The sequence below is a fragment of the Podarcis pityusensis genome (assembly GCF_964106645.2).
Source record: "Podarcis pityusensis genome assembly, chromosome: 8".
NCBI lineage: Eukaryota > Metazoa > Chordata > Lepidosauria > Squamata > Lacertidae > Podarcis > Podarcis pityusensis.
In genome coordinates this window covers 2,094,095-2,121,588 of record NC_138033.1, presented here as the reverse complement: position 1 = coordinate 2,121,588, position 27,494 = coordinate 2,094,095, and the positions used below count along the sequence as shown (strand labels likewise).

At 49.1% G+C, this 27,494-nt stretch overlaps 1 protein-coding gene across 2 annotated transcripts in view; it reads left to right on the top strand.

Annotated features, from left to right (window-relative positions):
* TIMM50 (translocase of inner mitochondrial membrane 50) overlaps positions 1 to 26,878 on the top strand; it is a 35,003-nt gene extending 8,125 nt beyond the window's left edge. For both annotated transcript variants that reach the window (XM_081019074.1, XM_081019073.1), the window contains exons 4-11: positions 11,141 to 11,162; positions 17,211 to 17,269; positions 19,357 to 19,476; positions 19,837 to 19,941; positions 22,142 to 22,240; positions 23,995 to 24,151; positions 25,325 to 25,431; positions 26,278 to 26,878. In XM_081019074.1, coding sequence (XP_080875200.1) covers positions 11,141 to 11,162; positions 17,211 to 17,269; positions 19,357 to 19,476; positions 19,837 to 19,941; positions 22,142 to 22,240; positions 23,995 to 24,151; positions 25,325 to 25,431; positions 26,278 to 26,379 — 771 coding nt within the window. In that variant the 3' untranslated portion in view covers positions 26,380 to 26,878. The remainder of the gene's footprint in view (positions 1 to 11,140; positions 11,163 to 17,210; positions 17,270 to 19,356; positions 19,477 to 19,836; positions 19,942 to 22,141; positions 22,241 to 23,994; positions 24,152 to 25,324; positions 25,432 to 26,277) is intronic.
* Positions 26,879 to 27,494: the final 616 nt, after the last annotated feature.

Genomic DNA, 27,494 nt, shown 5'->3' with positions numbered 1-27,494 from the left:
CACTGCCTCCCGCAGTTTGGTCAAACTCATGCTGGTAGCTTCGAGAACACTGTCCCACCATCTCGTCCTCCGTCGTCCCCTTCTCCTTGTGCCCTCCATCTTTCCCAACATCAGGGTCTTTTCCAGGGAGTCTTCTCTTCTCATGAGGTGGTCAAAGTCTTGGAGCCCCAGCTTCAGGATCTGTCCTTCCAGTGAGCACTCAGGGCTGATTTCCTTCAGAATGGATAAAATACCTTAAAAGCACACACACACACGAACTCAAGCTTGAAAAGCCTGGGGAAATGAGGCCGCGACCTAGATGGAGAGGTCATTCCATCGCTTCTGTGGCGTTTGCTGAAATAGCCAGATCTCTAGTAGTCACCCACTAAACCTCATTTGATGAAGGCACCCAAACAAAACCCTCAGAAGATATTAAGCTAGTTATATATATGGAAGGAGGCAATCCAGGAAGTAACCCAGCCCCAAGATGATTAGAGTTTTAAAGGCTAATACCACTAGCATGAGGGACACGGGTGGCGCTGTGGGTTAAACCACGGAGCCTAGGACTTGCCGATCAGAAGGTCTGCGGTTCGAATCCCCACGACGGGGTGAGCTCCCATTGCTCAGTCCCTGCTCCTGCCCACCTAGCAGTTCGAAAGCACGTCAAAGTGCAAGTAGATAAATAGGTACCGCTCCGGCGGGAAGGTAAACGGCGTTTCCGTGCGCTGCTCTGGTTTCATCAGAAGCGGCTTAGTCATGCTGGCCACATGACCCGGAAGCTGTACGCCGGCTCCCTCAGCCAGTAAAGCGAGATGAGCACCGCAACCCCAGAGTCCGTGACTGGACCTGATGGTCAGAGGTCCCTTTACCTTTACTTTTTACCGCTAGCGTAATGAAAAGGGTCATAGCTTAAAGTTAGAACACATTCCTTGAATTCAGACGATTCCAGGTTCGATCACCAGGTAGGGCTGGGAAAGATCCCCCCACCTGCTCCCAGTCCGTGTAGATAATACCGCACTGCTGATCTGTCTCATTATTAGGCAACTTCCTATGTTGGTCTGGGCCTGGAAATGGATTGGAAGCCAAGGTAGATGGTAAAGAACTGGACTGGATGTGATTTGATCATATCATATCAACCGGCTGCGCTTAACAATCCTGTTGCTCTACTCTTGACCAGTTGAGGTTTCTAGACTGCTTTCAGAGGTGATCCAGCAGATATAATGCATTTCATTAAGCCAAAGGGTTACAGCGGGTTGATAAAAGACTTTCCCAAGCCTCCAAGACCACTTCAGTTTCTGGCACCAGTGCTTCTGCACTCCCAGTTACTTTTCTCTCCTTCCTGGTATTGTCACCTGCCCCCTGCAACGTACCTTTCCCGCCACTCATTCTGAAATGTCTCTTGCCACTCCAGGCTCTCTCACTTGGGCCAGCTCTGATCCTGAACAAACGATACGAGCAAACCAGGCAAGCCTAACTTTGAGCAAAGCGAACATATGTTTCTTCATTAAGCACAGGATATAAGCTAGCCTGAGCCAAGTCCCCACCTTTCCCAAGTCCCTTTTATGCCACCAAAAAAAGACGTGGGTGGTTGTTTCCTGTTCCACTATGACTCAGCCCTGAGACCAGCAAGAGGCTGTGGGGAGAAGTCTGAGGCCAGGTTCCCATAAATGCTTTGTGGTCCTTATTGTAGCAGGCACATGTTGCCATGGATGTGTGAATGGGCCTTGCTGGTGGGAGTTTGTGCTACCTGTTGTCCTGGGAGCTTGAGCTGGGTAGCTCTGCATATTCAACTGTGGCTTTTACTGGCTCCCTTTGCTCCCTAACGCATCCCTTTGGAAACGATTGCCTTAATTGGGCTAATTGATGAAAAACCTCCTGCTACAGCCCATTTGTGGGTTTATTACAGGTCTCCTCTGAGATTTCGCTGCTGGTGAGAGGAGCGGGAACGTAGGCAAAACACTTCTTTCCTGGTCTGCTTCCTTCATCTCTTGTAGGAGTCTGGATGGGAAAATCTTAGTGTATAAAGTTCACTGCAATTTTCTGTATACTTCTGGGTTTAATTGCTTGTTACTGAAATAATACAGTGTTGGTGTACACCTGGAGCAAAGCAAGGTTATTGCACAACAGCTATACCTGCTTCAGATGGTGGTTAAGGATTACAGCATTATCTGTCTGAAGGACCCCGTTCCATGGGCCTCTTTTTTTGTAGCCCCCACCCCTTTAACATGACCGGCCAGTAAGTGGATTCTTTTGGCAAGTGCAATTAATTTGGATACCTTGAGTTCAAATGTGTTTGTGGAGGTTACAGCTTTTTAACTGTTCATTCTTACATAAGTTTGCTCAGAATGGAGCTTACTCCTATGTAAGTGGGCAGGGCTTTTTGAATTAATGTATTACAAAGCTTGGAAGTTAGGTTAGAGTTTGTTGGGTTTTTTTAACCAAAACTTCTTAATTATTGGTGCTTTGTAAAAATTGTGATTCACCCTCCATAGCTTTTCATGTGGGGTGGGGGGGGGATATCTCTGCTTTCTACACTAGTACCCTTCTGTAACCATTTCAGGGAGGCTGATTAGGACTGTCTACTCTCTTTTGATATGCAGCACAAGCCTTGAGTGCTCTTGAGGGAAGGAGGTGTGAAGTGCTAGTGGCCTTGCATGTCACATACCCAAATTAACTGTTTTGAACTGTGGGTAAGACTTCCTTATTGCCTTTCTATAACTGGGCAGCTTTTGATGTTCAAGACAAAGCTGTCACTTCTCACTGTGCTGTAAACAGCCGCTAAATTGCCTTGGGGAAGTTGCCTGCAATATTCCTTTGCAAAGAGTTGTCCCAGGTGAATGGCCCTTCTTGCTTTCTTCCCTTCCCTCCACCTACCTCCTTCAGTTGGTGCTAACACGCTCCTTTCATGCTTCCACAAATTCCTTCTCACCTTTGCAGGCAGCAGGTCGGCTTATTGCTGGCGCATGCCAGCTTACTGCTTTTGATCATTTGTGCTAACAAGGGCCTTCCGGGCATAATTGCCCTCTTTTGCAGAGGTGCGTGTCATAAGTGTGTGTGCTGGGGTGGGGGGAGTCTCAGAATGCAAGGTTCTTTTGCCTATGCCTTGTCTCTTCCCTTTCTAAGTGAAGGAAAGGAGTTGCTGCATTTGCCTCTACGATACGATAATCTTTATTGTCATTGTCCCATACAGAACAACGAAATTGAAAAATCTACATAAAACATTCAAAACCCAACAAGCCTGCTATCCCAGCTATCCCAACCGGGTTAGCCCCCTAAAAACTCTGATACCCCATTTTTAAATGCGATATACTCCCACAGAGACTACATCCAAATTGCATTTGGATAGAAACTGTTTCTCAGGCGGCTAGTCCTAGTCTTTATAACCCTGTACCTTCTTCCAGAAGGCAGAAGCTGAAAGAGATCATTTCCGGGGTGTGCACTATCCTGCGCTATCTCTGCAGCTTTCTTATGGCACCTGGAAGCATAGATTTGATCCAAGGTGGGAAGAGTGCACCCAATTATTCTCTCCGCAGTCTTCACTACCCTGGACAGCATTGTTTTTTCTTGATGTTGATGCTTGATGTTGTCAGAGGACTTGATTGTTGCTTTCAAAAGGGAAAGCCGTTTCATGCGGGTTAGATTGTGGCTCTTAGCCATAATACCTAAATTTACCTTTCATATTCAGTGAAATGTGCCTCTGAGCACCAGAGTCCCCAGAGGGCAGCTCGATTCTCCTTGAACTCACGCTTTACACCCAGGCTTCCTGCAAAATGTGGGCGATGGCTGCTGGAGTAGAATAAGCTGGAAATGTGCACAGCTGTAAGTTTATAGCAAAATATATCCCCTTTATAGGAATGTCCGCAGGGAGCGTGGCATCTGTCAAGCTGATACAGGGGATGCAGAGTTGAGGGTTTTCACAGCTGAAATTTCTGTGGAGATATTGGGGGATTGCCATGCTTTGAAGTGGTTGTGCGCCTGCCTTTCTCAAAGGTATTTGTGTCTTTCCCCTTACCTGCTGTTCTTGAGCCATAATAAAACTCCTTTGGTTTTGTTAATAGCCCTTTTTAGGCTGCCTGTCGCATTCATGTGAACGGCCGCAATGAGGCTGCCTGTGCTGGAGCAAATGTGTCTTCTCCAAAGGCCTTGGCACACTTCACAGCTTCCTGCAAGTCGCATGGCATCACCTGGGTGCAAGAGGGTCTTCAGGGGGACCTGATTTGTCTGGACATCTTTGCCTAAGTGGCTGTAAAATGGGGCTGGCCTTTGATCTGCCTCTCTTTCCCACACTGTTCCTTTTCCTCCTTCTCTGGGAAGTGTGGATTTGCAGAAGGCAGTTTATTGATCTTTTTTTTTTTTTTTTTAAATTACAAATTTCCTTTGTCACTCTTCAAGCCTTCATGTGCGCAGCATTGATCTTCCAGCTTCTGGTTTTAAACAAAATGCAGAACTAGGTTCATTCTGGTGAGTTCCAAAAATATTTCAGCACGGATATATTGAAAAAAGGCTTATGGATCCAGATGAACCTTGGAAGGTGGGAAGCTTTGTGACAGTAGAGAAAAGAGGGAGCTAGAAGATAGCACATTTAGGTCCAGCAAGGAAGAAGATGTAGAGAAATTGAAAGCAGCTTCCTCTTATGTCTTATCACCAAGATGCACAATTGGAAAAAAATCAGAACCTGGTCAACCCATATATTTGTGCATATTGGAATTGTACATCTGACAGTTTGTTTGTTTTAATTTTTGCACATCTCTTAGGGCTAGAAGAACTTCTTAGCTCTCGGCAGCTTAAAAGTTGGAGACTTGCACCAAGGGGCTTGGATTAGTTTGTTCACAGTGTTTTGAACTACTTGGTCCTAACAGCTGCTAAACATTTTGGAGCTGATGTTTAAGAAGTTAATATCTTCTCCAAGGATGTCTTATGAACATCAGGTAGAAAAGAGGCCCTTTTTGTTAACCATGTGTACGTGTCCTGGTGTGTATTTGACCCTGGTGTCTGTGGTGTGTGCTTTTCCGGATCTAACCCTCAAGGTGGCACTGTTGAACTTCCAAACTGAACTGGTTTTGAGATTCCTATGGAAAGTGTTTGGTTGTAGAAACCTCCACAGAGAGCTGAAATTCAGATTCACCTAATTGCTGAGACTGGTTAACCCAGGGAACAAAATGCCGATCTGAATGCTTTTTGCTGGCTGATGCACCCCAGTTTGTGTAATGCAGGTATCCCATCTGCTGCTTCTCTGGATCAACTTGGATGGCTGCAGTGGGATAGCATCCTGCACTCCCTCTCTCGTTCTTCTTTGCTTATCTGGCCTCCTGTATACTCACAGAGGCACTTTTTACATTCTGTCTTTGTTTTCTTTTGAGGGAACCTGGAATCCCTGTCCCGCAAAGTAGAAGACATGGGGAACATCAGTCTAAATGACTAGCACTAAACAACTTGAGCGTCACTCTTCAACATATAATAATCTGTTAGGTCAGTGCCTTTCAAACTGTGTTCTCCAACACTCTGCAGGTTTCTCAGAAGCAAATGGGGATCCTCAATGTAGTCTAGTGTGTGAGCTTATTTTGAAAGGCAGCTTGTCTGCCCCCTGCACATTATCTCTTGCAGTGAGCAGGCGCTCGGGGAGTGATATTATAGAAAAACGGCCTTCCCACAACTTGGTGCCCTCAAGATGTTTTTGATGACAACTCCCGCCAGCCCCAGAGAGCACTGGGAGTTGTAGTCCAAAACATCAGAGGGGCACTGGGTTGGGGGAGGACATTCTAGATGGTTTCCTTGTGGGGTGTACTCACAATTCATGCAGGGAAACATCGCAGCCAAAAGCCCTGGCCAGTCCTCTGTTTTTGCACCCTAGAACATTTGCCAGAATATTCTGCGAGGCACAGGTGTTCCACAGCAGGTGTGTCAGGGGGCATGTTCCTCCCTGGAAGTGCAGGGGTTTGAAGTGCACTGACTTTGACAGACTTCGGTGAATCCCTCAGCCTTTATGATCCCTCGAGTCTTCTTGGATTGAAACCAGTATAGAGATCTATCTTCTAAAACCCAGCCAGACAATGGTGCCCCTGGGGATGCCATCGGAATTGGGGAGCTCCTTGACTTGGGCCAGCAAGTGCCAGGATGCTCTTCAGTGTTTACATGCCCAGTTGGGCTGACTTGGTAGCAATGGTGGCATTTGGTTAAGTACAAGAAAGATGGGGCTTGGAGGGCCTCTGACAGCTGCCAGTTCTCTGCTTGCGCCCAGTTGTCAGCGCCAGTTTCCTGCCCTGCCAAGCCAATGTTCCACTGCCCTGTACAAAAGGGAGTTGGGAGATTAGACACTGGATTAGACTTGCTGTGTCTTAAAGTCCTTCGCCTTGCCATTTCCCAGTTATTTTACATAATCCCAAACACCGGAGGAAAGGCAAAACAAAGTGATTCATAAACTGTGTGTGTGTTCAGTGACTGACAGAATTAGTTTCACCCAAGAGCGCTTACTGATACCTTTCTCTGGACCTCTGCTCTGACAAGGACAGTCCCGGTATAGTTACTTTGCAACGTATCCACAAGGCCAAGAGCCGCCGTGACGTTGTCCAGAGCAGGTCAGTGCCGAAGACTTTGTGGGATTGTCTTTGTGGGAAGACTTTCTGCAGCTTGATTGACTAGAGGAATGGATCATTGTTTTCGTAGCAGGGTCTTGCCCATTTCAGGTCAGCAGCTGCTGGGCTTCTGCGCCTGTGTCTGCGAACAATGAAATCTTGCTTGCAGCCATTCTGTTGTGGCTTTCAAGGACTCTGCAGCACTCAAAACAGCTGGTGCATCGCTATAGAGCCTTTCAAACTGGGCTGGGCTTGTCCAGTGAGTCGTCTTTGCCCTGTGCATCAATGAAAATATCTGTTACAAGTGTACAAAAAAGATTCAAAATTTGCAGGGCCTTAATTTCAACCAGCACAGAACTTTGGCAACCTGGAAAGCAAAGTCCTTCAGGCAGACAAATCCATGCATGCAAAGCTTTGACCCATTTAAGAAGACAGTCTCACTTGATTCCCCCCCTTTCTTTTCTCTCCCCCCCTTCCCCCACTGCTTTGAAGACTTACATCCTGTTCAGAATTTGGATGTTTGCAGATAACTTTGAAGCAGTGCTCATCAAGCTAGAGTACAGAAGTAAGTTCAGATTAATAGAGAAAATAAAGCAATGATGTAGTTTTGGCATAAATGCAGAGGGGAAATCCCTGGAATTTTTAAGAAACAGTAGAAACCAGTATTGTAGTAGTATCCAAGGCCCAGAACCAGAGAGCTACTTCAGAGGCAAACGAGTTTGAACAGACATGATAGGAGATATAGATAGATAGATAGATAGATAGATAGATAGATAGATAGATAGAATATGTATAACAGCAGACACATACACACGTCCCCCAGGTGTACCACAAACTGTTTCACAGGCTCTGCTCGTGTGATGGTCATGGGGCTGCTAAAAATATCCTTAGGCATGTAGAACTAGTTGCATTTCTTTGGATCTTAATCTGATGTTTGCAAGTCTGAATGGCTCCTTTCCAAAGAGGAAGTGGTCTTGTTTTCTACTGAGAGGTTAGCTCTAGGAAAGAAGAGATGGAGAGAATCATATCCTATTAATGCCTTCAACAGTAACAAAGGTTCAAAATATGGATATGTCTTGCTTAAAGACATACCCACTCCCTGCTCCCTTATTCTTCAGCAAGAGGGCATGAAGGAGAAGTGAGCCCGTAGAACTTCTTGAGGGCAGAGGCTTTCTCAGTTGTGGGTGCCTCCCCATCGTCCGTCAGACACCTGGAAGGGAGCTGGGCAATGCAAAAGCAGTTTTCAAGACTCGTGTTGAATCAGGATTACTAAAACAACTCCCTGCTATAGTTACCCTTTGAAAAATCTGTTGGCACTGTGAGCTTGAAAACTGTGATTGAAATGGGGGCTCGGGGGCTCTATAGTATCTAACCATGGGGCACATGAGGGTCAGGGGGATTAGGGCAGTGTTTATAGAAACATGCTGTGTGGAGGTTGCTGAAGCCTCTTCAGTGATTGCGCAGCGCAGCTCTGTCCCTTGATGCAGCCCCGCAGCTTCAAGGTGTGAGAGCCATTTGGCTGCAGCCCCAAAGCTCAAGTTACTTTGTCAAGCACAAAATGGAATAACCCCCAGCTCAAAAGTGGTAGCTGACTCCTAAAAGCAGAGGTGTCAGGTGTTGGGGATACGTCCCCCAGTCATGGCTGGTTGTGGTTAATGCATATAAGCACTCTGGACATGCTCATTGTTGCTTCCGACATGGTAAGTGTAGTCTCTTGGCATTGGGCTGAACTCTCACTAATAGCTATACTATAGATGCCTTTGTTTTTGCTGGGGTGTCTGTCGCTGGTGGGGCCCATCAGGATGTGCCAAACCTGGACAAGGGACGATTTGTGGTAACCTGGAGGAAGAACAATGGGTCAGAGCAGTTTCCTTTCCCCTACGGCATTTAACGCATCATTTTGCGTCACAGCTGGGCAAAATTGCCATTTATTTATTTCTTGCATTTATCTCCTATCTCCAAAGAGCTTAAGGTGGCGTGCGTGGCTCTCCCCCTCCTCAATTAATCCCCACATCAACCCTGTGAGGTAGGTTAGGTTGAGAGGGAGTGACTGGCCCAAGGCCACCCCGAGAACTTCGTGGCTGAGTGGGGGGATTTGAACCCTGGTCTCCCAGGTCATAGCCCAACCTTCTAACCACTACACGTGGCCTTAAATCTGCAGTGTGGCAACAATCCTGTTACTTGAGATCACCAAATACTCACCAATTGCTGCCTGAAAAGAGTTAAGGGATATTTCTAATGGAGATAGCAAGTACGAAGAGGAAAGAGATTGAGCGTCTGATTTGTTTCTGTACCTTTCACACTAATTTCATTTGATGCCATTGGCCCCATTGAGATTCCATTGGGAAGAGGCATATAAACTGAGAGGCTTTTCATACCCTGCCTTTACACAATAGCTCAGGGAAGCTCACACCATTGATCGAAACAGTTTGTAAGAGCTTTATACAATAGAAGAAGGACATAGTCCTGTTCGATGGATAGCTGACTTCCAGAGCCGCTTGCTCAATGCCACCTCCGGAATCCGTGACAAAACCTCCATTGCATCAAAATCCTGTTTCTTGTCTTCCTAGGGCAGCCTTTGCCAACTCTGGTGCCCTTTGGATTACAACTTGCATCAGCACCAGGATGCAAGTCCAGACAGCTGGCAGGTGGCAAAGGCTGCCCTAGGCCATCATTGCGTAGGTGCAGCAGTGACAACTCCTGAACCCACGTTGTGGCTTCCACCAGCTCTGCAGAGCAAACACAGCCCCCCCCCCCCCCCAGCCATGTCAATTCCTCTTGTTGTACCCAAGCGTTGTCTTGCTAAGCTTCCTCCGTGTCTGGGTCTCTACCGTATCCTGCCTCTCCCTTTTAAAAATAGGTCCCTGCTCCTGGAAGGGTGCTGTGGGTTATGGGAAATAAATACACCCCCGCCACACACACACACAAACCAACAATAACCCCTGTTTTCTGTGTGTGCCACTCTTCCTTCCTGTTGCCCATTTTGACCCTGCCTGTTTTCCACTGACCCGTCTGCATTGGAGGAACAGCCAGCACGAAACCACTGTCCGCAGCTGCCACATCCCTGAGGTAGTTGCTGCTCTGTAAACATTTAAGGAAGGAAGGAAGCAAGTCATGCCGCTGCTATGCAGCCTCGTTCCAAGAGCATTTTCACTGGTGAGATTTGGCTGGCTTGTTGGAGACACCTCAGCAATGCATGCATCCATTCTGCTACAGAGCTCTAGCACATGGGTAGGCAAACTAAGGCCCAGGGGCCGTATCCGGCCCAATAGCCTTCTCAATCCGGCCCGTGGACCGTCTGGGAATCAGCATGTTTTTACATGAGTAAAATGTGCCCTTTTATTTTAAAATGCATCTCTGGGTTATTTTTGGAGCCTGCCTGGTGTTTTTACGTGAGTAGAATATGTCCTTTTATTTAGAATGCATTTCTGGGTTATTTGTGGGGCATAGGAATTCGTTCTTTCGTGTCCCCTACAAAAAAATATAGTCCGGCCCCCCACAAGGTCTGAAGGACAGTGGACTGGCCCCCTGCTGAAAAAGTTTGCTGACCCCTGCGTCTATCATGTAAGAATTGCCTCCCCAGATCAAGCTAACAGTGGGGAGGCGTCAAGGAGGGTGGCCACCTCTCTCCATACGAACCTACCCAGACCCTGCAATCATCATTTGAGGCCCTTCTTCATGTGCCCCCTCCACGAGGGGTCCAGAAGGTGGCAACGCTGGAATGGGCCTTCCCTGTGGTGGCTCCCCATTTGTGGAATGCTTTCCCCAGGGAGGCTTGCCGTGGGCCTTCATTACGTACATTTAGCACCAGGTAAAAGCGTTCCTCTTCTCCTAGGCCTTTGGCTAATTAAACAATCTATGGCCTTTTAAACTGGGGGGGGGGATATGGTTTTGCTTGTTATTGTGCTATGCATTTTTGTAGTTTTATACTGTAAACCATCCTGTGATCCTCAGGTGAAGGGTGTATATAAATTAAATGAATAAAACGAATGTAGACCAAGCAAGCCTATAAAGATGCATTTCCCATTTCGAGGTTTTCTGGTGCCCATCAAAGGTAAAAGGCAGCTGCCTGTTCCCAGGTGGGAATTTGGATCCTCCTGGTCCAGAATCTTGAATTGGTTGCGCTTCTCTGCCCCATTTTCTTTTATTGCTGATAAAATAGGAATGCCGGGACTCTTGCTTCATAGGGCTGAAGAAGCTGAAATTAGTAAAACACTTGCATGAAAATCCTTCAGCTTTGCTTGCTTTCAGGATAGGTATGTTGCTGTGGTTTTTTAAATTGTGTTTTAAGGCTGATGTGTTTGCCTCCCCGGGCTCCTTTTGCGGGGGAAGAGCAGAATATAAATGTAATAAATAAACAATAGATGAAGCCCAAAAACTGTAAAATGGTGTGGGTACAGCTGCTGGGGAGGTTTTAAGACATAAAAGGCAAAATAGTAACTGTAGCTGAGCCTTACTTATGCTTGGTCAGAATAAATGAACTGTGAAATAGGCGCACTCACAGGCTGTTTCCCCTCTGCTCTTGCCTTGTGACTTGAAACATGCTGTGGAGTCAAAGGAATTATACTACCTTCTCTTTCTCTTTGCAGATCCCCGATGAGTTTGATAACGGTGAGTAGGCAGACCATCCTTCCTGCTTTTTAAAAGTCGCCTTGGTATGTTGGAGTCACAGCAAGCTAGACAGAGGAGAACCCTTGCTGGTAGCACTGGAAGACTTGGGAAAGAGATGTACTAGGGGCCTTTCTGCGCCTCGGAATACCTTAGTCAGCACTTGGGCTTTTTATGTTTTAAGAGTCCCGTGCTTTCATCCCTACAAATATGCCAATTCCCACCTCAGATCTTGCAGTACAGATGCCGTTTTGTGGCAGGTGTGTGAATGTTCTCCACGTTTCAGTTGAATTATCTCCTGAAGTTTTTGTAATGGCTAATCAGTCAAACGTGGAACTGGAGCAGCTGAAAAGCCGTAAGATTCATGCTTACCTGACAACTAGTCCTTGTGGTACTTTCTCAGCACAGTGATGAGCCCTCACTGTTTGTGTGGACCAGATTTGAGTGCATTTGAGAGCGAAACAGGTGCTCTGGTGGCTTCTAAGGCCTGCTAGGCAGCTTTCCAAGCGCTAATAGAAGAGAACTTTACGCATGCTCTGGATGGAAACTTGGAGAGCGTGATGACTAGCGGAAGTGTCATTGAGTGCAGCCTTCCTCAGCCTGGTGACCTCCAGGCACTTTGTTGTTTCTTTCCCCCCAAATTTTTTAATTAATTTAATAATAATAATAATAATAATAATAATAATAATTAATTTATACCCCACCCATCTGGCTGAGTTTCCCCAGCCACTCTGGGCGGCTCCCAATCAAGTGTTAAAAACAGTACAGCGTTAAATATTAAAAGCTTCCCTAAACAGGGCTGCCTTCAGATGTCTTTTAAAGATAGGATAGCTGCTTATTTCCTTCACATCTGATGGGAGGGCGTTCCACAGGGTGGGCGCCACTACCAAGAAGGCCCTCTGTCTGGTTCCCTGTAACCTCACTTCTCGCAGGGAGGGAACCGCCAGAAGGCCCTCGGCGCTGGATAACACAAACAGAAAAACAAACAATACAAACAGATTCTTGTCTTATCCTTATTTTTTCTAAACATTGTTAAGTGAGCTTCCCCAAGTCCCCCCTATCTGATTTTCATTTTACCTTATGTTTCTCAGTTTACATATATCATAATTTTAACCATTTTTTATCACGCTTACTTTTACCATAAGAATCTTCACATTTTATCCCTTACAAATAATACTATTTTAAAAAACACTATCTTCTACTTCTAACCCTACAGCCTATATCCACTTCCAAAGCTATTCTAAGATTTAAATATTAGCATATTTTTTTCAAATATTCTTTAAACTTCTTCCAATCTTCTTCCACCGCCTCTTCTCTCTGGTCATGGAGTCTCCCAGTCAGTTCGGCAAGTTCCATATAGTCCATCATTTTCATCTGCAGACCTCCAGGCACTTTGAACTCCCCTTAGCCCCACCTAGCAAGGTCCGTGTTTGGGGCGTGACGGGAACTGTAGTCCCAGCAACATCTCCAGAGCACCAAGTTGGAGAAGTCTGAAGTATCCTGTGTTGCAGCCTGACCTTAAAGCTGCGCAGAACAAAGGTTAAAAACACTAGAATGGGGAAAAGGGCCACCGTTCTTAGTTCTCAGTGGTTTTACATTAAAGCTGCTGTTTGACCCATGTGCAATTTGGGACATGATAGCATTTCGTACCTTGTGTGCATCAATAGACATTCCCTGCTCAGGCACCCTTCTTCGCAGCTCAAGGCGCATCTGATAAAAGCCTGAGCCTGTCTTTAGCGTTTTAAATTTGTGCTGCCAGCTAGCCAAGCGCCTTCCGACACTTCAGTATTTAAGCAGCTGAGAAGTCTGGTGGGCAGGCCGGGAGAGATGAAATGCCCCAGAAGTTAAGCTATAAATATGTTAATTCCTTGCTGTGTAAAACCGGAGAGTAAGGGAACAGCAACAGGCGTGACCTGCTCACCCACCCTCCTCTTTACAGGGGGGGGGGGAATTAAAACCCCACCTAACACTTCCAGGAATAACCAGAATTGCTTTACATTTCTAATTGGACGGGTGAAAGGTTTGGGGAGGAGGCTTTTTTCTGCGGCTGCCTTGAGAGCAGATGTACCGGTGCATAAACAGTACGCCTGCCCCCTTGTCGAGAACAGAAGGTCAGGCGGAACTTGTGCCGGGCGGGGGGAGAGTTCACAATGCTTCTGCTGCGCCCCACAGACACCCAACACCCCCCCCCGTGCCCGTTCTTGGGGGCTGCTGGAGGCAAAGAGCAGTCACTGAGGTTACATGCGAATGAATGGAGAGACGGGGAGCCTTTGGGGTAGGGGAGGGGGGGTGCGAGTGTGTGCTCGCCTGTCCCCCGCCTGTCCCCCGGGGCAAGGCAAAGCCATAGGCATTCCAGATGTCCTCTTTAGCTATTCCGCTTTTGAAGAGAGAGGGGCAGGTGGAGAGGCAGATTTCAAGAGAGAATCCTGTGGGGAGTGAGAGCTTTGGGTCAGACTCTGAAGCAGCTTCCTCCAACCTGGCGCCCATCAGGTGTTTCAAACTCCCATCCCTCTCAGCCAGAATGACCAGCGGCCCAGAGCGATGACCAAGGTTGTCCTCACAAATACCTGGAGAGAATCGGGTTTGCAGAGGCCTCTCCTTTTCCGTACCATTGCAGAGCTGTCAACTTTCCCCTTTTTTAAAGGGAAATTCCTTTATTCCGAGTAGGATTCCTCGCAAGAAAAGGGGAAAGTTGACAGCTATGCCATTGGCATGTCTTGGTTGCCTGAGATTTTGCTTTGCAGCTGCCGGTTTGGCTGGGACGACACCCTTTGTGAGCCTCTGGCCCACGGGGCCCCCCAGACGTGATTCTCTACTCGGAGTGCTTACTTTTGGCTGTTAACTTTGGGTGTCTCCAACGGTCCCGCTCCGCTGAGCAACCGTCTTCTTCCCAGCATCCCCTCCCTGGTGCATTTGCCAAAAAATGCGCACTTTTGAGCTTGGTTTAGTGAGGACACTGTTGGGCTATGTCCTGAAATACTTGCACATGAGTGGGGTCATTTATTTATTAATTTATTTAACAGGCTTTCGTAGTCCAGGAGTTTCAAAAGCGAACAGAGGCTCTTGGGGGGGGGGGGGAGTCTGTACAATAGAAGGCCAGATGGAACTTAGCGCAGGGCGTTCAGAAAGCAGATTGCCCAGTTAGGGGAACTTTTCCGATAAAATATGTAGGAAGCCAGTAGGGAGGAGAGGGTGTTGTGGTTTTTTGTTGTTTTTTTTGCCTGGGATAGGAAGCTTCTTTCACCAGCTCCTTTCAGCCGGCCTGGCATATGCTCCCAGGAGATTAGAAGGCATTCTCCAGTCGTGGCCCCATTGTTGCCCACAATAGATTTATTATTTCTCTTCCCCACCCCCACCCCCTCCTCACCCCGTTTACACTTCCCACCGCTTTCCCTGCCGTCCAGATTTTCAGCTAACTCCCCAACCTCATCCACCTATTGACAGAAAGTTGTACAAGTTCCTGTTGGCACGTTTTGTGTAAGCTGCTCTGTCCCGGTCCTTGCGCTGGGAGCACCGAAATTGCTCTCTGCAACCCTCCTTTGCTCTCCTTGTGTCTTATTTAACTGTCAGCTTACTTCCCCCTAAGGAATCTTTAAAAGCTTAGATTTTAAAATGGCTCACCATTCATTGGGAGGTGTGTAACACAGTCTTCCCCAAACTTGGGTGTTTTGGGGTTTTTTACTACAGTTCCCATCATCCCTAGCTAGCAAGACCAGTGATCGGGATGATGGGAATCGTAGTCCAAAAAAAGAGCTGAAGACACCCAAGTTTGGGAAACGCTGTGCTAGCATTTTACAGCAAAGAATGGAAACAGCAGCCAGTAAAGTGGGCAGGTGAAAGCAAGAGCCCAGGTTTAATAAACAGCAGCAGAAGCAGCGCAAGAAACAAAGCCAAACATCTTTAAAATCAAGGACGTTTGGGAAAAAGTGTCTTCGGCTTCCTTTGAAAAGACAGCAGGGAGGAGCTGGATCTCAGAGAAATTAAGGACTGCCATACTGAAAGACCTGCTCCTTATAGAGTAGGGCTGGGGATCCCTTAGCCCACCAGGTGTTGCTGAACTACAGCTCCCATCAACCCCGTCAAACATGACCAGTTGCCAAGGATGATGGGAGTTGTAGTTCAGCGGCATCTGGATCAGTGCCAGGGATGATGGGAGTTGTAGTTCAGCGGCATCTGGAGGGCCAAAGGTATAGTTTTTAATGTTTGATGTTTTAATTTGTTGGAAACCACACAGAGTGGCTGGGCAGCATATACTTCTTCTTCTTCTAATTCTTCTTCTTCTAATATTTTATTTCCCACATCTGTTGTTGGGGCTAATGTACATCATATGGAAGCCAAAGCAAAGCCTCTCCAGAAGCTCCCAAGTGCAGGTGGATGAGTGGGAGGAGAGCATTCCTTGAGACAGAGAAATCCAGTCTATTAGATAATTTAATATATGGTGCAAAATGATCTAAATCATGCTGCCCATCCCTGGTTATCTAGCCTGTTTACATATACAGAGCTGGAAGACTGAGCCTTTCCTTTGGTGCAGCAAACCAGATATCAAAAGCTTTAGGGCAGGTAACAGTTTATGTAAATAAATACCAATTATTTGAGCTTTGTCCTCCTTTGTTCTTGACCAGCGAATGCCTGCCGGAATTTTTAAGCTGGTTTCTAGAAAACAAAACTAATGGCCTTAATTTTTTTATACCGTAACGTCGTAGGTTGCTAGAAATGTGCAGACACTGAAGCAAGTGTTTGAAGCACAAGCGGCCGCTTGCTTTGAAATCAGTCGACAACATAGACTGTATTATTGTGGCCAGTTGCATCTTTCTGTGGTGCACGGAGCCTCCTCAAGTAAAGCCTTGTTTCTTCTCACAGGCTCTGTTGACCGAGTAAAGAGATTGATCTAAAAGTTGGAACAGATTCTGGTGCATCCAAGTTGGATGAGCATTAATACCGGTTTAACTTCGTTCCTTCCTGTTGCAGCCAACTGTCTGAAAATGAGGCGTTTCAGTCTGGCGGTGGCCAGCGGCAGCAGCCTCTCAGCCAAATTCCACCATATAAGCCCCCGGCAGACACCTGAATCCCGTTGGCCTGTGTGTTGGTGCAGCCAGTCATCCTCCCCAGCTGCTCAGCTTGAATTATCATGACAATGGCTCCCAAATTACGCCCCATTCAATGCGCCTGCCTTTGATTGATTAACTTACAGTTTCTGTTTGAATAACCCTGGCGCTAAGATGCTGAAGCTGTAATCTCAGAGGGATAGTTAACAGCGCTGGTGTGGGACTGTGGTCTCGGCTCACACGCTCTTTCTTCTTCAGCCTGACCTCTGCTTAAGTGAGCTGGTAATTGAGGAATCCATTAGTATTCTTTTGGAAGGACTGCAGGACTCCGCATATGTTCAAACTGCATCAGATGGCTGGGGGGGGGGGGTGTTACAGAACAGGGAGCCCCGGCTAAGCTGCCAGCCACAGAGCCCTGCTTGGTTAATACCCATTCACAGATAGATTTAACTTTTGGCAGCCTTACGCTTACTAGCTGCTGCAGCAGCAACAGAATCATAGAATTGCAGACTTGGACAGGACCCAAAGTGTCATCTAGCTCAATCCCCCTGCAAAGGCAAGAATCACAGCTAAATATTACCTCTCTTGGTTCTGGGAACACTTTTCAGTCCGGGAGGGAGTTTTTTCTTCCCAGTGATAAATGAAACAACAAGCCAGCTTGAACATAAACTGGCTTGAAACAGATATAACTGGAATAGCTTATCCAGCCCCCCAAAGATTCCCCAGGAAGTGTAGTTCTTGATTTCTGAGGGAGCTGAGACTGTTTTGCTAGGTCCCCCTAGATTCTCTGCCTGAAGCCTTGACAGTTAAAGCAGAAAGGCACATCTGCGTGAGTAAAGTCTACCAGTGCAGAGACACGCACCGTCCCTCCTTGACGAAAAATCCCCTCCAAGTATTTGGAGGGAAGAAACGAAGTTCAGACATGTGCAGAGCATAAACTCAGGTGCCTTGACGTTCCTGCAAGGTGTTTCCCATGGTTGACCCTGTTCTCTAAATTGGCTTTCAGATCCCGTAGTGATCCAGCAGCTCCGAAGATCATACAAATACTTTAAAGATTACAGGCAGGTGAGTGAGCCTTCCGTTCCTGATTCTCCCCGAATCTGTTCCTGATTCTCCCCAAACGTAAAAATTGGCTTCCCCTAAGTGTCGGCAGGAGCTTTATCCTAACTGGGTTTTTAAAAAGGTAAGTTGCTGTGCAGGCACTTCTATGTCCCAAGAGTTCAGGCCCTCGGATCCTTTAAGTTTAAAGCAAGTTCCTGGTTGTGGAGAAACACAAGGAGACCTTAACACTCCTTTGCCAGTATTAAGTGCCGTGACCAGAAGAAAAGCTGGTTTTGTTTTCTCCCGTTGAAACACCTGTTTGCAAATGGGTGCTGCTACTCTGAATTCTACGGAGCAGTTTTGTTGATTTCAGCCCAGGGGCACCCAGAGCCTTTGTGCGCGTGTGCCAGTGGCTCTGAACTCTTTCTTCTGCCGGCTTTATGCTCAGCATTTAAGCCAATGTCATGGCTTATTATGGGTTTGTATGTTGAAAACAGTTGTTGCTTTTCCACACACACACACACGCACACAGCTCAGAACTTATAAGTGACATTTGAAGATGGACTCCGGGCATCTTACTGATGAGCTAGTTTTATTTAAGCCAAGTCTTACACACAGGAATGCAGGAATCGCAGCTAAAGAACCCCTGACAGATGTCCTTCCAGCCTCTGCTTAAAAAGCAGAGCCCGGGTTCCAGTAAAGTGTGTTCCACTGTCAAACAGCTCTTCCCTACAGAAAGTTCTTTCTGATGTTCAGTTGGAATCTCCTTTCTTGTGATTTGAATCCATTGGCTCAGTTTCTGCCCTCTTGAGCAGCAACCGCCCCCCCCCCAAAAAAAAACCAAGCTTGCCCTTCAGATATCTGAAGATGACTGTCATATCACCTCTCAGTCTTCTCTTCCCAAACGACCCTTGTGAGATTGAAGTGTGTGCTGGTGGATGGACTGGTTAAAAAAGGAAGCAAACCACCAGTCACCAAGCCTGACGGGCCTTGAGTTTTTTGCGACAGTATCTGCATGGCTTCTGTTCCTGGGTTATTGCTTTGCTATCAGCACCTCTGTGCCTCTTGCCGCTGCTGTGCGCTGAGAATCCCATCTGCCGCCAGGGTGATAAAATCGCTGGCCTGAACTCTGCCATTGCCAGCGTGCAAGCTGCTTTGAGCCCGACAGCTTTGCTTTGCTTGGGCGCTCATGTTCCTTTTAAGGACCGTCGCCAGGCACAGCTGGGGGGGGGGGGAGTCCGCTCTACAAAGACTTTATCCTTGTAGCAGCTGCAAGAACGCACCTTGGCTTTTCGGTCTGTCTGGATACCGTGAAGACTGGCTTTAAAACGAACTGCAAAGTTTGAAGGTCTTTCCAAAGAAAAGAAAAACTTGCACTGTGTACTCTTGTGTTGTGTTTCTCCGCTTAATTGAAAGAAGTAATAAAATGTACAGATCAGAACAACTGTTTGGACATAATTGAAGCAGTCTGGATCCGATCCGATCCTCAGTATGCGGCTCCAGAATAGCGGCTGCTGCTGTTAATTATTTCCTTCCTTTTTACCAGACCAGAACTGAAGGTGTCATCAGATAATGAAAGATTATAGTTAGAAAGTAATTAAACTCCATTAGCTTTGGCTGGTAGCCCTACTGTGCCCCTATGTCAGGGGTCCTCAAACTTTTTCAGCAGGGGGCCAGTCCACTGTCCCTCAGACCTTGTGGGGGGCTGGACTATAGTTCGGGGGGGGGGAATGAAAGAGGGACAGTGAGTGGTGCGCAAAAGAGCTCCGGAGAGGGCCTGGCACCAACAGAGCCCAGCCCCCTTCCTCCTCTAGGCAGGGCAGGGAGAAGCCAGGAGGAGGGAGGGTGGTAAGAGCCGCCGCAGTGTGAGGGAGAGGGAAAGAACGTGTACTGGACGTGTTCCTGGACTGTCCGTGGGCCAGATTTAGAAGTCACTTGGGCCTGATCCAGCCCTTGGGCCTTAGTTTGCCTACCCATGCCCTATGTGGACAGAGACAGCCTAACTTCTGTCTCTTACGCTGTGGTAACCTCTAAGTTGGATGCCCCAAAGGAAGGGTCTGTCCTCCACTCTTTTAACTGCTGCTGCTGCTCTTTGCTTGTGTCTCTTGCAGATGATCATAGAGCCAACCAGTCCTAAGCTGCTTCCAGACCCCCTGAAGGAGCCCTATTACCAGCCCCCTTACACTCTAGTCATCGAACTCACAGATGTTCTCCTTCATCCGGAATGGTCGGTGCGTATCCATCCTGGGGCAGCATTTAGGGAGGTGTAGCAAACATACTCGTTTCCCCCCACCCCACCTGAGTATTACTTGGTCAGATTAAGTGATATGGTAGCCTATCCCTTGACGGGCAGCACAGAGGACTGTTGCCTGCACTCCTGTTTGCAGTGCAGTGGCTGGGATATGCAGTAAGAGCTGCCTTAGTATTTGGGGACGGATCATGGACTTTTCCTGGTCTCCTGCCAGCATTGATCTGTGCTGGTTGGCAAGCGCTCTTTCTGTGCGGCTGGTTCTGTATCTTTCTCCCAGGACTCTACTTTCTCGCCTCTTGTACCCCAACCACCCTGACGCTGTTCTCCCTCCCTCCCTCAGTTAGTGACCGGCTGGCGCTTCAAGAAGAGACCAGGCATTGACAACCTGTTCCAGCAGTTGGCGCCTCTCTTTGAAATCGTCATCTTCACCTCTGAAACGGGCATGGTGAGTGCTCTCTCACTGCCCCCCCCCCCAAGGCATGGCTTGGCTTCCTTAGTCCTGGAGCTACGGCAAGGCGGAGTCAGCTTCTGACCCTGGGACCCTGATCCCAGGAAGCAAAGATGGCTCTGCCTAGGCGGAAATATAGGTGTGCACCACTTTCCTCCTCCAGCGGCGTATTCCCTCACAAACCCTCTCTCCTCCGCTTGCGTGTGTGTTTTTGTGTGTGTTAAGGAGGGCTGCAGGGATGCTTCTCTACCTGCAGCCACTCAGGGCAGGCTGGACAGGGGGAGAGCCTTGAAGGGGGTCATAAGAATGAAGGACTTAAAAGGGTTGTGGGAATGTAAGAGCCCAGAGAAAGCAGATCAAGGCTGGAGCCCATACACACACACACACACACACACACACACACACACACACATACTTACACATACCTACAGGACCGCCTCTCCTGGTATGTCCCACGGAGGACCTTACGGTCTTTAAACAAAAACATCTTGGAGGTCCCAGGCCACAGGGAGGTTAGGCTGGCCTCAACCAGAGCCAGGGCCTTTTCGGCCGTGGCCCCGATCTGGTGGAACGCTCTGTCACAAGAGACTAGGGCCCTGCGGGACTTGACATCTTTCCGCAGGGCCTCCAAGACAGAGCTGTTCCATCAGGTCTTTGGCCAAGGCACAGTCTGACCCCCTCCTTTGGTAATTCTTCACAGAACTCTAGCGCAATGGTTGCCATCAATTTGATTCTGAACTGATTTTAGAATGAATTGATTTTAGAATGATGTATTATTTTATTGTTGTTAGCCGCTCTGAGCCCGGCTTTGGCTGGGGAGGGCGGGATATAAATAACATTTTGTTATTATTTTATTTTTATTCTTATTATAAATCATGCAATTCGAGCACACTTGCCATGTTTTGCTTTTGTTGGATGTGGGGAAAGGACATGAAAGCTCCACCCCAGACTGTTACCCATCTTATCTCAGGAACCATAAACGCTAGAAGTTTGCTGTTTCGTTAAAAAATAAAGAAACACTGGGCTTCTTGACATCCTGAATTCTGTGCCAAGTGCCACATCCCACATCTGCGTGGTGCAAGGGCTGGCAGGGGTCCGCAGTTGGGGGTTGGGGTCCCCAAAGCCTTGCAGCGGACTCAGGAATTTGTGTCGTGTAGGAGAGGGCCGGCCTGCCTGCCTGTCTGCCCAGCACCTCCTGGGTCAGCCTCCTCCCTTCCACTTCTCCTTTCTCACGCTTGAGTGGCGGGAGGGGAGTCCCACAGGGGAGCGTGCCGCTGCTCATTTGAATATGTATGGGTCCAGCCGGACAGCCATTCAGCCCATTGAATCCAGGCTATTACTGTGCTAATTGAGTGGGCCTGTCCTTGTGGGGAGAGAACAACAGCGCGGCCAGGAGACTTGTGGGCAGAAGACAAGGGAGCAGCCTGGCTTGTTTGCTCTTAGCACATGGGATTCTGTTAAACCCAGGTCTAAAGGGCTATCTGCGTTCAGAGCTGTGGCTCCAGTGACAACATGCGTTAATCTGTGGTGCTTTGCAGTTTAACAACCACCTGACGACCCCTTCCTAAGAGAGCAGACGCATTAAAGAGGGTGTTTTTTGGTAGCTGGTCCACGTTTATGAAATGCCTTCCAGGGAAAGCCTAGGCTGAGCGTATTTGGGAAGTGGTGCAGGCTTGTCCAGTTTTGGACCGGATGTCAACATCTGTCTGTCTCAATGGGAGAGTGTGCCTTTTGGCATGAAGTCAAACTCTCGGAAGGTTACAGCGCCTGCTGCAGCTGTGGAGACCGATCCGGGAGAGACCTGTTTTGTTGCAGCTGGAGCAGATGAATTTTAAGCGACAGCCCTGGCCTATGAGGAGCCACAGCAAAGTCCGTTAGTGGCAGAGTGCCCCACAGCTGGCCAAGACCGTTGGCACAGTATCCCTCGGGGCGGTGAGACTTGTTCCTTTTGCTGGTGACAGCAAGAATAGACAGGCCAGACCCTCGCGGCACATTCTTTATCACTGTGTGTGTAATCAAGGTGTGTGTTTATTCGGGAAATAAATGTGCCAGTACGGCCTCCTGAACCAGTATAGTAAGCAGCTGAATGGCACGATGCAGAAAGCACCTTCACTCGCTCTTCCCACTGTTACAAAGACAGAGCCTGGAAATGTTTTGGGCATGTGAGGTGATTCCGCTTTACCCTTCTCCATTCCAGACCGCTTTCCCCCTCATCGACAGCGTGGACCCTCACGGGTTCATCTCCTACCGGCTTTTCCGCGATGCCACGCGCTACATGGATGGGCACCACGTGAAGGTATTTGCAGCCAGGCTTTCCAATGGGGGGTGGGGGGAGACGCCCAGCGGTGTTTGTGGCCTTGTGTGTTCATGCGCACGCTTATCTCTGGGTGGAGACATCTGGATGGCACCAGGTTGTGCTTGTCATCCCTCTGGGGGAAAGTTACGTCTTTCACAACCAGGATTTTGCTTTTTCTTCCTCCCCTCCCCCTGCAAGTGCACCTAATACTTCCGGGAGGGTTTGCTCTTTAGCGAGCATCGATGAGAGGACCCGCTTCAATTCCCAGACTGGATCCCTGGTGCCTCCTTTGAGAGCTGTGGCCAGTTCGGGGTGAGAGGGGGCTTGACGCAGAGCCCCACAGAGGAGAGCACCTGCGGGATTTCTTTTCCCTTTTACCAGTTGCGTGCCGAGTGCTGGCTGAGCATCTTGATCTTGGCCTCCTCCGATATTGCCTTAAAATCACTGAGAACGGGCGTGCTGAAATCTTGACTCTTCACACTGCCACAGGTTTAAGTTCCAGAGGGGCTTAATGCGAGCGAAAATCCACAGGAATGCACTGCAAGGGACTGAGACCTTTTGAACGTCCCGACGCTCCCAGTGGGCTCTGGCAAAGGGACGCTGGTCCTCCCTGTCTGCATCTCCTTGCAGAGCGATGTCATGCAGCAGCAACCCGGGCCTCCCTTGCAGCCCTGCCTCCACAGCTGTGTTTCGAACCCGTGGCCCCGCTACCCAGCCTAGGCGAGCGCAAGGCAGGAGCAGCAGGTGCCCTCCTCGTGTTCCGCAATGCGAGTTCCCCTGTGTCTGTGCTCCACAATAGAGTGTGGATGGCTTTGCGTCTTCGCTGCTGCAAGCCAGCCCGCCTTCTGTCTGTCCTCCTCCCTCCTTCCCTCCCTCCACCTCCCATCTGCTGCCCCGGAGCCTGTGGGGTGTCTTTTTCACTCCATGGCATGTGCGCTTCTGATTGTTGTGGATTCTCTTTTCTTTCTATTTTCCTAAGTGAAAGCGGGGCAGGGGTGGGGGGAGGAGGAGGGGGGAGGCAGGCAGGCAGGCAGAGGAAGGGGGCAAGGAGTTCTCTCCCCCCCACCTGCTGTGAGGAGCGGTTCTGATGTTCCTCAGAGATGGTAAAACTGCAGAAGGCTTGTACTGTAGCTGCAGCGTTGAAGACAGGGAAAGAGGAAAGAACGATTCTAACGAGGGAGCCTTTGATATAGCAGGAACGCCCATGTGAGTGAGGCGGGGGGGGTGGAGTATTTAATGGGACAGTCGAAAGAGGAATGGCTTTCATTCTTTCAAAGAAAATAGTTTTGCATTGCAAGGGAGATTCAAATCAGTTTCTCCCCGCCTTGCCCCTGAAGTTCCTTATTTGGAAGCAAATTCACAGCAGTCTTAACGTTATTGTGACAGAAGGCAGGTCCTGTGCCTGTATCGCAGAAATTGATACTCGGATTAAGATTACGTATTAAACTCAAAACGCCAAGAAAAAACCAAGGTTCTGAAGCAGAACAATGGGTGGCGGGGGAGGGGGTGGCAGGGAGGAATCTTCACCAGGAAATTCAAAGGCAGTTTCCATTTCAAGCTCTCTTGAACCTCTCGGGGCCTTTGACCCATTTCTCTCATTGTCAAGTGGGCTAGGACAATTGCACCTTGGAAAGTTTCTGCGTCTCTTGCAGCGTGCAGGCCCGTCCTAAAACGCCTGTTGAGTTTTTTGGGGGGAAGCCAGCCTTGTCTGCTGGTGACCTCTCCAGCCTGCCTCTGTGTCTTCCTCTCGCCAGGATATTTCCTGCCTGAACAGAGATCCCTCGAAAGTGGTGGTGGTGGACTGCAAGAAGGAGGCGTTCCGCCTGCAGCCCTTCAACGGCATGGCTCTGAAGAAGTGGGACGGGAATTCGGACGACCGGACACTCTTCGACCTTGCCGCCTTCCTGAAGAGTAAGGAGACATTCGCCCAAAATAGAACCATGGAATTACGGGATGGTAGAGTCCATCTAGTCCAACCCCCTGCAGTGCAGGAATCTCGGCTGAAGCATCCATGATAGATGGCCGTCCAACCTCTGCTTAGAAACCTCCAAGGAAGAAGAGCCCACAACCTCCTGGGGGAGATGGTTCCACCGTCAAACAGCTCTTGCTGTTGGAAAATTTTTCCTGAAGTTTAGTTGGAATCTTCTTTCTTGTAACTTGACTCCATTGGTTTGAGTCCTGCTCTTCAGAGCAGAAAACAAGCTTGTTCTCTCTTCCACGTGAACTATCTAGTCCAGCCTTTCTCAACCTTGGGTTTCCAGATGTCGTTGGACTACAGCTCCCATCATCCATAGCCAGCAGGGGCAGCAGTCAGGGATGTTGGGAGGGGTTTTCCAGCAACACCTGGGAACCCAAGGTTGAGAAAAGCTGGGCTCTAGGTCGTGGGACAACCCCAAAGCGTTTGTAGGATCCTCATCCCTGTCCAAGGGTATTCAGTGAGTGCCTGCTCCTCATATCCATGGCAGTGTCAGGTGCAGAACTTCAAGGCCAGACAATCTCCTGTTTCGAAACACAGCAAATTTCTGACTCCTGCCGCTGCAGAGAGGAGCTACATGGCGTGTGGGCACTGCTGGGTGGAATACAGCAAACCCAGGAGGAGACCCATCTTCTGCCTTCTTCATTTCCAAGGCTGGGGCTGGGGAAAGGCTCCCTGCCTGAAACACTGGAGCAAGGGTCAGCAAACGTTTTCAGCAGGGGGCCGCTCCACTGTCCCTCAGACCTTGTGGGGGGCCAGACTATATTTGGGGGGGGGGGAAGGAGGGAATGAAGGAATTCCTATGCCCCACAAATAACCCAGAGATGCATTTTTAAATAAAAGGGCACATTCTACTCATGTAAAAACACGCTGATTCCCGGACCGTCTGCGGACCGGATTTAGAAGGCAATTGGGCCAGATCCGGGGCCTGGGCCTTAGTTTGCCTTCCCATGCCCTGGAGAGAGTAAACAGTCCTGAGCTAGATGGAGCAATGGTCTGACTCAGGGACATAAGGAAGCTGCCCTCTACGGTGTCACTAATACATGAAATGGGTACATGATCCAGGCTGATTCTCCTTTAATGCTTGTTGCCTCCTTCTTGCCTGGCAGCCATTGCCTTGAGTGGCGTAGAAGACGTCCGGACCGTGCTGGAAAACTACTCCTTGGAAGAGGACCCACTGGAGGCATTCAAGCGCAGGCAGTCACAGCTGGAACAGGTGAGGAGGAGTGCAGAGTCAGGGCTGGGGGCTTTGTCCTTGGGTGGGGGAGGCTGCTACTGCTTTGGTGAAGCCCTTAAACATGGTCAGGATGCTGGGGTTGCAGAGTCACCATCCCAGTCGCGTCGTTGGGAAATCCTGGTTTCCCTGCTAATGAAGTATAAATATTTTAGCTTACTTAGAATGTTCTAAGCTCACTACCATCTCGTATGGTGAGGCCAGCCCAGTGGGCAAAAATGCTGCTGGAGAAAGGCCCACACTCAATACAGATCTTAGGCCGAGTTTGGCTTTTGCAGATAGTGGGGTCCCAGAAGATTTTTTGCGTTTCACCGCCATGTCTTGGTTGGTTCTCCTTTTTCTCAAGGGAAGGCAAGTGCCTCAGAGGATCTGCAGAATGCCTTCTCCACGCATTGGCCTAGTTCAACCTCACATTAAACCACAGTTTAAAGCAAACCATGGTTTACTGTGACGTGAGCAGCATGCTGGTGCATGCAGCAAAAAAAATAATTCATGCAGCTCTTCCCCTCCACTGCTGTGCTCCTGCAAACAAAACAAGCACCTGAGTCTGCCCTGCCAAGCCGTTCGATCCTGGGCTTGCGGTTTGCTTTTCTCCAAACCCACCCTGGGCAAGCAACCAAGGGTTGCTGATCATCTGCACGAAGGCACTTTAAAAACAAGTCTCTGGCCTAACGTGGCAGGTGAGCCAGGCTGCTGAGTTACTCTGCTAGCCTCCTTGACACGTCCACATGCACGGGAATGGGATCGGCAGGGCTCGGGGCGGCAGCCTTCCCGGATTCGTTGGTGGTGACCTGGCTCCCCTTTGTGTCGCCTGTCCTTTTGCTTCAGGAAGAGCAGCAACGCCTCTCTGACCTCTCCCAGCACAAGAAGCAGCAGCTCTTCCTGGGCTCCCTGGCAAGCCGGCTGTGGCCTCGCTCCAAGCAGCAGTGACGCCGGCGCCTTCGAGGGACAGCCACGCTGCCCGCAGAAACGGACTCCTCGGCCGCTCTGGAGGCGACAGCCACACCTGAGGGTGCGGCGCAGACTTTGCCCCCCAAAGCCAGGGGCTGCAAGAGCTGGCACCCTTCCGTCTCACCCTTCCCTTAATTTCCAGCAGCAATATCCCCACCGAGGCCTGGACCGCTGTGCGCATGGACTGGGGTCTCTCTTTTTCCAGGGGAGGAACTCTTCTGGAGCAGCAGGATCTGTGGTGGCCTGTTGAGCAGCCTCTCCTGTGCGCAGCCAAGGGAGTGAGCCTCGCCGTCCCAGCCAGGAAAGGGGGGAGGATGGGGGGCGCGCGCGCAGTGTTCTCCTAGATCGCCTCCGGACCGGTCTCTCGCATCCTGCTATCATGTTCCCTTCAGGCTCCAGGCCCTGCTGCTACTCTTCTGGGGCAAACAGAAATGAATGTTGCGTGTACTCTGAAATAAATGGCCATCTTTCTAGCGAAGGCGCTGTCGGGCCCTGTTTCCCCAGCCAGAATGTGTGAATGCGTGCGCTCGAGTCTTCATCCTCTCGTTTAGATGGAAACCTGCTTCCTAAGAGACTCTGCCTCTTTTCCAGCGCGACTTCCCTGGCCCCACCTTCTCCCCACCTTGACATCTCAGTGCAGGAAAGTCAGCTCCAGTCTTCGTCCGGAGTCCAGGTCCGGATGTAAACAGGAAAGGGAGCCAGCTGGGGATATGCTGGGCTAGAGTGGGGTGGGGTGGAGTGTGGAGGGCTGTGACTTGTGGTTTCCCACCACCCCCTTCCCTGTAAATGTCAGTAAAAACCCTCTGGGGCAGGGATTTCTACTGGTGCTTGGGACTGTCCCTCTCAGCCCAAATATATAATACGCGATTTGCTGTGCAAGTAACGGGTTGTTGGACAGCTAAGCATCTTAGGAACACCAGCTTCAGTTGACCAAGTTGCCGGACTCAGGAGAAAAAGCTGGGCAATAGGAGTTGGGTGGGAAACTGATGTGTTGGAAGTGGAGAGGAATTTGTAGATTGGGGTGGGCGGGTGTGGACTGTCTGTAGCTGAGGAACGTGGCCAAAAGCAGCTTTGCCCAGAGCAGCCACCCAGTT